This window comes from Manis javanica, chromosome 2, assembly GCF_040802235.1.
Source record: "Manis javanica isolate MJ-LG chromosome 2, MJ_LKY, whole genome shotgun sequence".
Taxonomy (NCBI): domain Eukaryota; kingdom Metazoa; phylum Chordata; class Mammalia; order Pholidota; family Manidae; genus Manis; species Manis javanica.
Genome location: NC_133157.1, coordinates 79,049,988 through 79,064,313, shown reverse-complemented (window position 1 = coordinate 79,064,313; position 14,326 = coordinate 79,049,988). Strand labels below are relative to the sequence as shown.

The window sequence follows — 14,326 nt, the reverse complement described above, 5'->3', positions numbered from 1 at the left end:
AGAAGCCACGCAGGATCTCTGAAAGGTAGCAGAGAGTGAGAATAAGGGCAGAAGAGGGAAAAATCAAAAACACTGTCAAATATGATGATTAGTTAACAAAAAGAACAAAAAGACATTTTAAACTATGGTGAAATTTTTTTTTATTTTTAAGGCTTTATTTTGTTTTATATCTTTTAGCACCTAAGCTAATAATTTTGGAAAAAGTAAATAGAAGTACAGCTTTCAAATTTTTTTTTTTAGGTATCAGTGACCATGTTTTTTTTTTCCATTAAGGTATTATTGATATACAATCTTATGAAGGTTTCCTATCAGCAATATTATGGTTTCAACATTCAACTATGGTGATATTTTAAGTGTGAGAACTAATGAAGAGTAGCTCTTTTGGTGGAAAACACTGGAAATAAATGATGCCGGTGAATTTGTTTCAGGCTTTTTAACTTGTTTTCTGATTTTGGAGGGGTTTATTTTAGAAGGTTTGCTGTGTAGAGCATGCTATCAGGTCATATGGTGGTGTAGCATAATAATAAGGATGCAGATTTATCTATATTCCCTCCAAATAGACAAGGAGAGATTTTCTGGCCTACTGCCATGCAAATGAGCGACATTCATCTTTGAAATCCTTCATCTGTTACTGCGAAGTACTGATTCATCCAGAACAGGGATTTGATGTGTTCTTGGGCATCCTGAAGATTTTCAGGGGTCCTTCAAGCACCAGTGTTGGTGGCTAGTGAGAAGGCATGTGCTGGGGCCCCACCTCTGTGTAGTTTATCTGTTTTCTAAATGGGGATTCTCCCCAGAATTGTATCGCAAGGGGAACTGCAAAGGGTTGAGGATTTTATGAAATTTAATGGGTATTTTCAAGTTTCAGGCTTGGAAATTATCTGCTCCCTGTGACTAGGAACTGCCACTACCCTACCTCAAGAAATAGAAACAATTAGAAACTGATCATCTGTGGGAGGGGAGGGGTACAGGGAGGGGGAGGCCCCTGTGAGGGCTCTGGACGTGACTTTAGCTCCAAGTGCACGCCTGGCTGCCACGTTTCTCTCCTTTGAAGATTTATAGTATGGTCTGTAATGTATGTTTTTATGTTAGTTACATATTGTATACATATAATACATTTTATTATATGCATATAGTTGAGATTATATTATTTAAATTGATTTTTGAACTTACCAATATATTGCAAACTTTTACCCACATTATAAACTCCTAAACATAAATTTTAGTGGGTGTACCATATTCCATCATAGGTACTTAGTCATTTTCCCACTGGAAATTTTGATTGACTTTTTTTTTAACTATAATAAAAAATACTCTGATTTTTAGATCCTTGTCTAAAAATTTTGACATTTCTCATTATTACCTCAGGATAAATTCCTAAAATTAGAATTGCTGGGTCAAAGAATATCACACCTATAAAGCCCAATATATATTATTTTGCTAGACTTTGTTCCAGAAATGCTGAATCAATTTATCTAACCACCGTGAATATAACAGTGCAGACCTTCAGCTGACTGTCCTGAATGTATTCCTTGGTTTCATCAGGAAAGAGAAAAAAGATTATTTTTTATTAGAAAATTATCTTTTGGCCACAGCAGCTAAAGTAGAAAAATTTATGCAGGCATGATTAATTGTGTGAAGAAAAATTTGTTTTTTCTGAAAATGAGAGTGAAAAAAATGTACCAGCAGAGAAAGGAGACTGAAAGATAGTAGGTGGATTTTTTCATGTCCTAAAAAACTGAAAACAGTTTGCTTTCTGAGCATTTACTCTGTGGTGAGAGCATATTTTATGCCGCTCATGTACAAATGCATTTAGTTAGAGGTGGAGCATGACAGCTCTCGTTCTAGGGCACTTTTTTTTTTTCTCATCAACTTCTGTTAAATGGGTGCCTCCATTGAAATCATGGCTTTGCCTCTTTGTGAATTTCCTCAGGTTGGTTATTGTCTCTCAAGCATTGCTTCCTTCTCCATAAACTAAGAACATGTTAGTGTCCAGAGGATGGAGACAATACCGTGAGGAGCTCCTTGCTGTGTCTGGGGCTGTGCTGTCCAACACGGCAGCCTAAGTGGCTACTGAGCACAAGAGATGTGGCTGGTCCAAATGGAGATGTGCTGTATGTGTGCAAATGCACACCAATTTCAAAGACTCAGCACCAAAAAACAATCTGAACTATCTTACTAATTTTCATATTGTTACATAATGGAATAATACTATTTTGGATATCTTGGCTTCAAAGACAACACATCATTAGAATTTTAATATTATTTTTCAGTTGCTTTTTCCTTTTTTGAATGTGGCTTAGATTGTATTTTATTGGACAGCACTGCTCTTGAGCCTGATAAAGGCTCAATAGATATTTAAAAGAAATCCAGACGGTGGTTTCCTCTTTGTGGAGTTGCTCAGTTGTTTTATCTCCTGGGGATATTTGATTCTAAGGACATTGTAAGGTATTTGGGCCAGTCCTCTGGAAGATCCAGATGGTTTAGAAAAGGCTGAAGAGGGATGATGCATAATATATCATTGTTTGTTAGGGGAGTGAGTGGGGAGTTTAAAAATAACACCCCCCCCCCTCTGGCCCCATGCTGATCCCTTCTGAGTTATTTCTGTTGGTCGCATTAGGGACCTGACATCTGATTCATTCAGCGGGCCCTGCCTCGGTCCTTTAAAACAGAATGGACAGTTAGTGAAAGGTCAGAGCCACTATGGCTGGTGGTAGCTACCCCAGGCCGTGACAGGCAGAGGAGACAGAGGGGTCGGAAGAACCAGTATGGCAAAATGCTTGGTCAAGATCCAGACTCGGAGGGGCCTCCGCTTGCACATGGTGAACCACTGCAGCAGCAATGTGTTTGTCCGTTTGCTGAGCCACGGCTCCAAGGTCACAGCTAGAAACACGGGTACGTGCCCGGCGCTCGGTCTGAACTGTCATTCTGCTCCTGCAGGAGGGCGCGGGCTTCCAGCTTCCTGCTGGCTGCCCGCAGCTGGGAGAGAAGCCAAGGGTGAAACTCATGTCAGAGGTCTGTGATAAGGATGGGAAGGAGGGAGGGAGGGAGAAGAGACAGACAGGAAGCAGCGGGCAAGCAAGCATGAAGGGGAAATGGAAGGGCCGGTACTCGGGGTCCTGACTCTCTCCTTAAGTGAAAATGCTATGAAGTCATAAAGGTTAACCAATTGCACTTGAGTCAGCACCGGATCAGGAGGCAGCAGTGGTGTTGGGTCCAATCTGGATTGCTCAAGAATGACAGGTTATGGAGAAGGCAGATTGAATCAAAATGTGCTCTCCACTCCCTTCACTGTTTAAAGCATAAAATCTTCAAGTGTACTTGCCTGGATGCGGCAAAACTCTCCTTTATCTTCAAGGAAGATTTTATACAGTGTCAGTTAAACAACTGGGATCTACTGATTATTCTGCCAATTTCCTTTTCATTGGAAGTATCATATTGTGTGTGTTATTTTGTGGTCCTTGTGAGGAAATAGGACTTGAAATAGGAATTTAAAAGCTCAGAGCTAACAGCAGGGAAGAAGCTGCTATTCTGTATGTCTATTGGTTTTCACCAATTGATTAAAAGAAATCCTGGGAAATGTCCGGAATTGGCCATATCTCATGCACACGTGTGGAAATGACTTCTAAATAAATTGAGATGAAATTAATCATATTTATATAACTACAGAGATAAAAGATGATGTGTTCTTGTTGTAAAAGACTTTCAAGAGTACAATTACACAGAATGTTTTCTTTGACCTTAATAATTCTAATAGCCAATCTATAGGGTTATTTTTTTTTTCATGAATGGGGTTGTTCTCTATTATTTCACAGTTCATTTTTTTCATTTGTCATGAATTGAAGGACTTTCCATATCAATATATATATTCATCTATATCGTTTTAGAAAATGGCTGAATAATAGGCAGTGTAGAGATACCATTATTTAATCAACAAATTACTGTTGGAAATGGAAATTTCCTATTAACTGGCTGTAACAGTGCTGCAATGAATGCGCATACACAGGCATTGCTCTATGATAGATTCTTACAAGTGCAATTGTTGAGTTGAAGGATATTAACATTTTAAATTTTGATGAAAGTGGACAAACTGTCCTCTGAAGACTAACACTAACAATTAGGTAAGTATGAGAATGTCTACTCCTTCACATAGTAACTAACCCTTCCTGACCAATTTCTTTTGCAAAAAGATTGGAAAGAAAATGAGATTTTGGCTTAATTTGTTTGTCCCTTTTTAATGAGGATGAACATTTTTCAAATGATAATTTATATTTGCATTTCTCCTGGGGACTGCTTGTTTATTTTGCACATTTGTTTTTTTTTGTCCTTTCTTTTTTAGATTATAGGCATTCTTTCATAATCTGTATATAATCCTTTGCCTTTACAAATATTAACCTTCTCTCCTATTTTGTTGGCCTTCAACTTGTTTTAATGTTACCCTTGTGGTACAGGCACTGTTCATATGCACAGATAACTTCCACATGCACAGACTACTTCATTTTACTCTGGTCTAAGTTGCTTTAAATGTCGGTTTTACTTCATTCCAAGATCATAAAAGTGTTTTCTGTGTTTTCTTCTTCTTAATTAATGCATTAGCTTGAACTCTGTGAAATTGCTGATACTCAACTGCTTTTGACCTATAAAAATAGTGACTTCATTATAGCTGTTTTATTTTTTTAACCTGTTAATAACCTCTTTGGAATTTTTATGCATGTGTACCATGAATTGGTTAGCAGTTTTTATCAAAGTTATTTATCATATGTTTTTAAGTGTACATTTTAGAATTCCTATGCCATTACTGTGTAGTAATTTTGATATCAGGCCAGGTGCCCCCTCATTGATCTTTTTTATCCAAAATTTGATTATGTATGTACACTTTCTCCATGTGTCATCTTTGAAAATGCACTAAGATTTGTATTGGCATTGCAGTGAATTTTAGTTTAATTGGAGGAGATCTGGATCTTCAAAATATTTTCTCTGATTTAGGAACATTGTTAGATTTCTTCATTTTCCCAGATTTTCTTCTGTTGTAATGCTGTCCTCATGCAAGTGTTGCATATTTCTTATTCCATATGCCTGTTCCTGTATATCATATAGCTATTCTGATTTGTGTATTTAGCTATTTTGAATGGGATTTACCATTATCGTATTTTTATATTGTCTTCGTTTAGTGCAGTAAGCCACCTGCTTGCCTATGTTGCTCTTATATTTGAACCCCTTACTGAATTCTGTTAGTTCCCCTAGCTTCTTATTAGAATCTTTTGCCTTTCTTGTAGATAATAGTATCACCTGGAAACTGAATTTTGTGCCTTCCTTTCTAGTATTTAGACTTCTGATTTTCTGTCTGTATTGAGGGCCAGAATAACACTAGAGTGTAGTAAAGAGTTTTAGTCACGTTCGGACCTTGGTGTGATGACTGATCGTGATGACAGAGAGATCCCTGAGATGGTATGACAGCTGCATCAGTGAGGAGGCCATTAGCAGCAAGTAAAAGAGAGCTCTTAACAAACACTGGTTTAAATGAGGTGTTTTATTATCCAAGACAACAAGCCCAGAATCAGAGAGGACTCCAGGATTGAGAACCCGGGTTCATTCCATCTCTCTGCACTGCTCATCTCACTTGGCGAGGACTCCCCTCTCACCATCTGCTGTCAGCATCATAGGACGGCTGCCGGAATTCCTGGTATTCTTTCAGATAGATGGAGAGAGTCTGTATCTTTCCAGGATGATGTTCTTTGAAGCAAGGAGCCTTTCTCAGACATCAACTTCCCTCCCCGCTGACTACCCCTCCCTTCAATTTCCATTTTCACGATTGGCTCACATGCCCATTTCCAAACAAGACACCATCAAGAGACTGGAATGACCATGATTGGCTTAGACAAACCATTTGGGAGAAAAATGGATAAGGAATAAACCATAGACACTAGCAAGATAAGAAGCATCTATATCAGACTGGGAATGGGGGACAGTAGAATCTTCCCAGTGACACATGGGGCCTTAAAGATTGAGTAGGAGCCATCTCTGTGGAGAAGGGCATTCCAGGAAGACACACCAGTCTGTGCAAAGGCACACAGGCATGGCATAGCATGGCACATTTGGGCACCTCTAAATACACGGGAGCGGTGGAAATGTGTGGGGTAGAGGAGTGTTTTTTATACTAAGCTGGAGAGTTTAATTTCTATACTGAAGGGCATGAAAAACCTTTTAAGGGGATTCCATGATTAAGTAGGCATTTTAGAATGATTGTTCTGGTATAATTCTGAAGGAGCCAGGCTACAGTCAAGGAAACCAGTGAAGGGGCCACTGCTCTCCTGCAGTTGAGAAGTGGTAAGAATGGAAGAATGGAGAGGCAGGGACAGCTCTGGAAGTGAAGGTGGTGGCAGGTTAGATATGAGCAGTGAGTGAGACGTCTTGGCCACCCCTCAGAGTGCTGGAGACTGGGTGACATTCAATGACATTACTATTAGCATATTAAAATGCCTGACAGGCCCTGAAGAGAAGAAACCAGTGTTGCTTTAACTCAACAACTCCCAAAATTTCTTGACCAAAGAACTTAGAACACAACTTAGTTTGGAAACACATATTATTGAATCTCTTACCCACCTCAACTCAAAACCTTCCAGTGAGCTCCAGGCTCACCATGTAACTGTGTGCAGGCACGTCCACCTCATATGTCCAAAACCAGACACTGCCCCCGTGCCAGCCTTCCCCTCCACCGCTTACCGTATGCATTGTGGAAGGATTCCCCCCGCCTAGTTAGTTAATATACCCATCACCCCACATGGTTATCTTTGTGTGTGTGTGTGAGAGCACTTCAGTTCTATTCTCTTAGCAAATTTCAATTGCATAATAATGTTATCTACTATAATGACATGTCTTACATTAGATCCTCAGGCCTTATTCATCTTTCAGCAGTTTTTACCCTTTTACCAACCTCTCCCTATCTTCCCCAGCCCCCAGCAACAAGCACTTTTCTATTTGTTTCTCTGAGCTTGACTTTTCTTTTTTTTTTTTTTTTTAAAGATTTCACATGTAAGTGATCCCATGCAGTATTTGTCTTTCTCTTTTGGCTTATTTCACTTGCATGATGCCCTCAAGGCCCACCTTGTCACAAATGGCAGGTTTTCCTTCTTTCTCGAGGCTAAATTAATATTCTATTGTGTGTGTGTATCCATCCATGTATATCTCCCACATCTTTATCCATTCATCCATTGATGGACACTTAGGTTGTGTATAACCACCATTGATGGCTATTGTGATTAATGCTGTCATGAATGTGGGCCTGCAGATAGCTCTTTGATACCCTGTTTTCATTTCCTTCGGATATATACTCAGAAGTGGGGATTCCTGGATCATATGGTAGTTCTATTTTTAATATTATTGAGTCTCCACACTGTTTTCTATAGTGGCTGCACCAATTTACATTCCTACCAATACTGCATGAGGGGTCCCTTCTCCATATCCTCCCCCACACTTGTTATCACTTGTCTGTGATGAGAACCATAACTTTGTGATGAGAGCCTGTACTCGAAACTTGCTGGCCATGTCCAAAAGGCTGAGAGTGCACACAGTTTCCCAAACTAGTCTGATCATAGAAAACTCTTTTCATGGAACAACTGGCACATCTTAAAGGACGCTAGTAACCTGCAGTGCTGTGTTGAGTAAGGCTGCATAGCATATTGGAGCCATGATATGGCTGAGACTCTAAGGGAGAGGGCACAGAGTGGCAAAAACAGAGTTGAAGCCACTACAAATAAGGTGTGGAAAAGAACTGGAGATCTTGGTGAACACCATTCTGTTGGCTAGAAGGGGCCGCTGACCACTGTGGGGTGAGGACAAGTATTGACTGATCATCCTCTTAGATTCTAGATATTCAGGTTGTCCAAAATGATGGTAAGACTAAGGATGCCCAATTATTCAGCTACTCTTAGAAGTGAATTTCAGTACATGGTTGGGAAAAAACATGAAGATTTGCTGTGTTTGTGTGTGTGTGTGTGTAAGTTTCCACTTGTCTATACTTTTCCTGAGTCACAGGAATGACTCTTCATGGGTTTTAAATAGAATGACTTGGCAGTCACCCAAGGATATTTAGAGGCATCAGGTACGTTTCTAATATGAGATATTTTGCTATGTCCATGCGTGAAAGTGAAAACCCTCATCTGAGAAAGTAAATGTCACCCTCAGGATCTTTTCTTTAAACCTGTGGGACTATGAGCTTTATCTGAAGGATTAAACTTTATCCTCAACAAAGGGAAGATAAAGGAGTCACATAGGAGGCTAATGACACACTGTCTTAACACATTTTAGAAGGCTGCATGCTGGTTATGTGGATAGAAAGTATCTTAGGGACTGATAGCACATGCAGAATATAGTACATTTTAGAGTTTATTTCTAATCCAAACTGTTAGTCTTCACAATAACAAGTGATTTTTTTCTTTTTTTGCGGGAGAGGGGTTTCTATACTGGCTTTGACATAATTACAAGAAACCTGACATATAATTAGGTGACCATAAAATCTCCTAGGCAAACCTTTCAAGAGTGAAAGAGAAACTTTAATAATGTTAATAGGACATGCAGTGGGACTGGCCCTGGGCAGATGGGGCTAAACAGTCACCATACAGATAATAACACTGTGGTTTCAGCAAATGAACTGGGGCTAATAACACAGAAGATCCTTCCTCCTCTGAGCCTTTTAAATCCCCTTTCTCTTCAGGCAACGTGGTGACTGGGACAAGCTTCAAAGACAGGCTTAGGTACAAACCCCTGCTACACTGATCGACGTTAAGTAGATCAATCAGAAATTAGCCTACCTCAAGAAGCTGGTTCTAGTCAATAGGCACCAAATATGTGACTTCCTTAGGGATCTGACAATTTTGTGTGCTCAAGCAGTGGTTAACCCTCTCAGATCCAGTGTCCCCATTTAATGACAAAAATCTTGTAATGTTGTACCATCCTGAGATGAAAGAGAAAACACAGTCTAGTTACACATCACTTTGCAAGTCAAATTAATGCTCTAACTGCAATGTCAGGAGAAATTAGATGAAAGTAGTTTATACTAAAGTAGTAAGACTTTCCAAAGGCTTTCCTTAATTAAGCATGACTCACCAGGAGGCAGAATGAAGGAATGGGATGCTGGTACCTATGTGATGGGGGGATAAGAGTGTCAAGGGCATCACTCAACAGATGCAGAAACGAGGGCTGCTGTGTAGGCATCTTGGACGCCTGAGGCATGCTGTATGGCAGTGATGTGACATTTTAAACAGGTAAGCAACCCTTGGCAAAAAAATTCCTTCAGTTCAAGTGGTTGTATGCCTGAAAAATTCAAAATCTGTTAAAATACCCAACTGCTTTAGGTTTAAATGTAACACAGGTAGGTTCTAGATTCAGATCATTCTAAATAGGTTTTTTGCCTACATGGATAATGTTTGATAGGACATCTGAAAATTATGCAGAATGTGGGAAGCAAAATGACTCTTCATTTTGTGGGACCATCCTCCCCATTTGAGGATGTCTGGTACCCCAGACTCCACCCGCTAAGAGACACTGGCTCCCCCAGTCATTGTGACCTCCAAAAAAGCCTCTATCATTTTCTAAAATACCCTCCTCCCTGCCAGATCATGGTTCCATCTTTGTGTCCCTGCTCTGCAGACTTCAGGGGCATTCCGTACTTGGGTATGAGCACAGGTGACCAGGTGACTTGGGGTGCCTCAGAGGAAACCAGGATGCTGGTTCCCAATGGTGCCATTCACCAAAGCCTCCAGCATGGAGAAAGGCCTGATGTTCAGAGGGGTGGGCGTGGGGCTGCCACTGGCCATGACAGGTGGAACGAGGAGCAGGGCTGGAGGGGATCTCTGGCAAGGAGCCAGTTCCATTTCAGCCAACGACAGCCACAGGAACGGCAGATTCCAGATAGGAAAAGCATTGCCCAGTGGGTTCAGAGTTTCCCCAAGGAATCCACACTCCAGATTCTGCTGACAAGGTTAGGGTAGATACCTCCGTATTGTCTTTAAAGTACTTGCTCACATCTTTTGCTTCTCTCCACTTTTGAGCCATTTCACAAACTCATGTGATAGAGATATTATCTTCATTCAAGACATTTTTCTTGTGACATTCGACTTTGCATTGCTTCATTCATAAAGATGGTCACACACAAACTAGATAAGGGCAATTAGCCAGGCTCTTTAGCTGTTTTGTACCCACACACGCTGCTGGTAATCACAGTTGTAGTATTTGTATTCTGTCACAGATGTTCTCAGAGTTAAGAGAGGGGCTGATTTCTGAATGTGAATGTGAGCAATAATTTTTCCACTTTGACCTGCCTCTAGTTTTGCTGTGTACTAAAAAAGGACTCTATAGTTTGCCTTCAGCAATAAGATGGAGAACATTTTCAGTAAGCATCTGTTGGCAGCCTGCCAAGTAGGTTGTTTGGTGGGGCATGGCGTATCTTTAGTGGGAGTCCATCACATTTGGATCATGTGAATGGTGTCACCTGGGGTGGGCAGTGGGCAATGGCTCATATTTTCCACTAGTGTCCTTTGATTCTTGCTGTTTTGCTTCATGTTTTTCTTCAACTTGGATAATGCCAATAATGGTATAAAAACATAATTATATTACTATACATAGTTATATTACTGTTACTACTGATTGCCATTTATTGTTTTCTATGTGTCAACTTTGCAGCTATTTGTAATTTTAATTGGGCCATATTAATTATATAAATTTGAAAGCTATTTCCTTTGCCTAAATCACTGTCATTTCACCTTTTAAAAAAAGTTTTCAGCCCTTGAGCTTTGTGAATATATTCAGGAGGCATGTTTAGAGGAAATAAATTTAATGAAGCAGTGTAGATAATCTTACTAATTTAGTGTTTTGGGTCTCTTTGGACATCTTACTAAAAATCACCAGTAAAAATATGTAGAAAATTTTAAATATCTAGCATATAAAGAAAAGATGGACAACCAACTATAATATAATTCTTTTTGGACTCTATTCTGGTGGACTTGTTAGAAACCTAATCTCTGTGCTGATAAAATGACAATGCTTAATAGGTCAAGTGTAAATCCTGCTTGATAATAGATTGAATTATCTTAGTGAACTCTAGTAAGATAGTAAGATCAGATTTCTATACGGTTTTTGCTATAGACAGCACTTATGCATCCATAATTTCATTTAACCCTTACTCAGCCTTAGGAGTTAGGTGTTACTCCTATGTGTAGTTAGCAAAGTGAGCTCCAGAGTTACCGGACAACTAAAGTCTCATCATGTAAGTAGCCAAGATGGGGTTTAAACCCAAGTTTGTCCAACCTTTGGCCTCCTTTCCACTCTATACCAGTGGCCTCACAGTTTGAGCACAGAGATAAGGGAAAAGCAATATGAAACTCCAGCATATCTGCCACTAGTGGTTAGAAAAATGATGAAAGGGAAGAAAGCATTTATTTCCTTGCCTTCTTCCTCCTTTCCAGAAAAATACATGAATATTTCTGTTACTGAGATGAAAGCACTGGAACACTGGGTGGCTTGGAAGCATCAGGAAGCTAGCTGACTGGTTTTAATCACAGCAGCATTTACAGATTAGCAGCCTATATGCCTGATGAGACACACAGGTGCATTTTGTGCAGACCATACAGATGTTTTTTAAATTTGAACTTCAAAGCTTTCAGGGGCATTCATTATGACCAAAGAGCATGGAAGATGTGTGTGACCAGGGCAAAGAAAATAGCTCAAGGGGATGGGTCTGGTCTTCCTAGGGCAGTAAAACCACTCAGATACCTTACTGTTGCTAAAGTGGAGGTAACTTTTTCTTAAGGAGACACATTTCCACTAAAGAGGAAATACTTTGCCCAAAGAGGAGAGTATAGTGACCCCTCACTCTGGGGATATGGAATACCAGATGTGTAAAGATGTAGCATCCCCAAAGTCCTAACTCTGTCATCTTTCCCTACACTGTGGCTGTCTTCTCCCTTCAGGTTTCATAGAATGGTATATGTAGGAGAAAAATTATGGCCTGCAGTAATTTTTAAATTTTATTGAAGTGAAGTTCATATAATATAAAATCCACCATTTTAAAGTGAACAATTCAATAGCATTTCGTACATTCACAATGTTTTGCAACTAACACCTCTATTTAGTTCCCAAACATTTTCTTCACGCCAAAAGAAAACCTATATCAAGAAGAAGTCACTCCCTAGGCCTCTCTTCCTTCAGCCCCTGGTGACTGTACCAGTGTGCTGTCTCTGTGGACTGACCTATTCTGGGTACCTCATATAAATGGAATGATATGTTCTGTGACCTTTTGTATCTGTCGTTTCTCATAAAGCATGTTTTTGAGATTCTTCCATGTTGTAGTATAGATCCGTACGTCACTGCCTTTTATAGCTGAATAATATATTGCATGGAAATACCACATTTTATCTGTTCATCCACTGATGGACATTAGAATTGTTTCCACCTTTTGACTATTGGAGTAAGTAGTGCTGCTATGAGCATTTGTGTGCAAGTATTTGCGTACCTGTTTTCAATCCTTTGGTTTACACACTTGGAAGTGGCATGGTTGGATCAGATGTTAACTGGATGTTAGACTTCTTGAGAAAATGCCAAACCTTTCTCCACAGAAGCTGAAGCATTTAAAATTTCCATCAGCAATATACAGGGGTTCTAGTTTCTTCTCATCCTCACCAATACTTGTTATTTTCAGGTTAAAAAAAATTATCACCACCTGAGTGGGTGTAAAGTGCTATCTTCCTGAGGTTTTGGCTTTCATTTTCCTAAGCGCTGGTGAAGTCAAGCATCTTTTCATGTGCTTGTGGGCCCTTTGTACAGGCATCTTTCATCTAGGCTGCTTGGTACTATCACACCAGGGATATCAGGAAATAGCTGTTGATTTTTAAGAGATAAAGCCAGTAATTCACTCCTGCACATCTCCCCGCCACTCAAGTTTTTCTGAGATTTAATTGACATATATCACTGTATAAGTTTGAAGCACACAACATAATGGTTTGACTTACATATATTGTGAAATGATCACCACAATAAGTTAGTTGAATCCACCGTCTCATACAGATACAATAAAAAGAAAAAAAGAAGAAAGTTTTTCCTTGGGATGAGACCTTTCAGGATTTACTCTATTAAAAACTTTCATATACATCACATAGCAATGTTAAATACAGTCATCATGTTGTACATTATATACCTGGCACTGGAGTTTGTACCTTTTAATCTCCTTCCTCCAATTCTCCCTCCCCCCACCCCTCCCCCCACCCCCTGCCTCTGGTAACCACAAATTTGATTTCTTTTTTAAATTAGATTCTACATTAAGTGAGATCACGTAGCATTTGTCTTTCTCTGACTTATTTCAGTTAGCATGCTGCCCTCAAGATCCAGCCATGTTGTTGCTAATGGCAGGGTTTCCTTATGAATAATATTCCTATTCATAGGAATGTGTGTGTGTGTGTGTGTGTGTGTGTGTGTATACACCAGTTGTCTTGGCTACTGTAAATAATGCTGCTGTGAGCATGGGGATGCAGATATCTTCTTGTTATGTTAGTGTTTTGTTTCCTTTGGATGTATTCCTAGAAGTGGAATTGCTGCATCATATGGTAGTTTTATTTTTAATTTTTTTGAGGATCTTCCATCCATTGTGTATTAGTTTACAGTCCCATCAACAGTACACAAGGGTTTCCTTTTCTTCACATCCTTGCCAGCATTTATTATCTCTTGTCCTTTTGATGATTGCCCTTCTAACAGCCATAAGGTGATATCTCATTATGGTTTTGATTTGCATTTCCCTTATGACTACTGATGTTGAGCACTGCTTCACATACCTGTTGGCCATTCATATCTCTTTGGAAAAATGTCTCTTCAGGTCTTTTGCCCATCTTTTAATTGGATTATTATTATTTGTTGTTATTGCTATTGAATTGCATAAGTTCTTTATATATTTTAGATATTAACCCCTTATCAGATACATGGTTTGCAAACACTTTTACCATTTTGGATGTTGTCTTTTCACTTTGTTGGTGTTTCATTTGCTGTGCAGAAGCTTTTAGTTAGGATGTAGTTTCACTTGTTTTTTATTTTGTTGCTTGTGCTTTAGGTGTCAAAATAACCCATGTCAAAGAGCTTTTTCCCTATTTTCTTCTAAGAAACTCATGGTTTCAAGTCTTAGTCTTTAATACATTTCAAGTTAATTTTTATGAGTGGTGTAAGATCAAAGTTTAGTTTCATTCATTTACATGTGAATATCCAATTTTCCTAGCACCATCTATTAAAGACAGTCTCTCTGTTGAGTATTCTTGGCTTCTTTTACAAATATTAGTTGACCATATTT

General features: G+C 39.3%; 1 protein-coding gene across 8 annotated transcripts in view; it reads left to right on the top strand.

Moving 5' to 3' along the window:
• FRMD3 (FERM domain containing 3) overlaps nt 1-14,326 on the top strand; it is a 253,950-nt gene that overhangs the window by 228,076 nt on the left and 11,548 nt on the right. Inside the window, exon 1 of one of the 8 annotated variants that reach the window (XM_017643907.3) lies at nt 2,612-2,895. The exons of the other annotated variants lie outside the window; for them this stretch is intronic. Within the exon in view, the coding sequence (XP_017499396.1) occupies nt 2,769-2,895 (127 nt within the window). The 5' untranslated portion in view covers nt 2,612-2,768. Of the gene's footprint in view, nt 1-2,611; nt 2,896-14,326 lie in introns of those variants that run through there. 8 annotated transcript variants of the gene reach the window in all.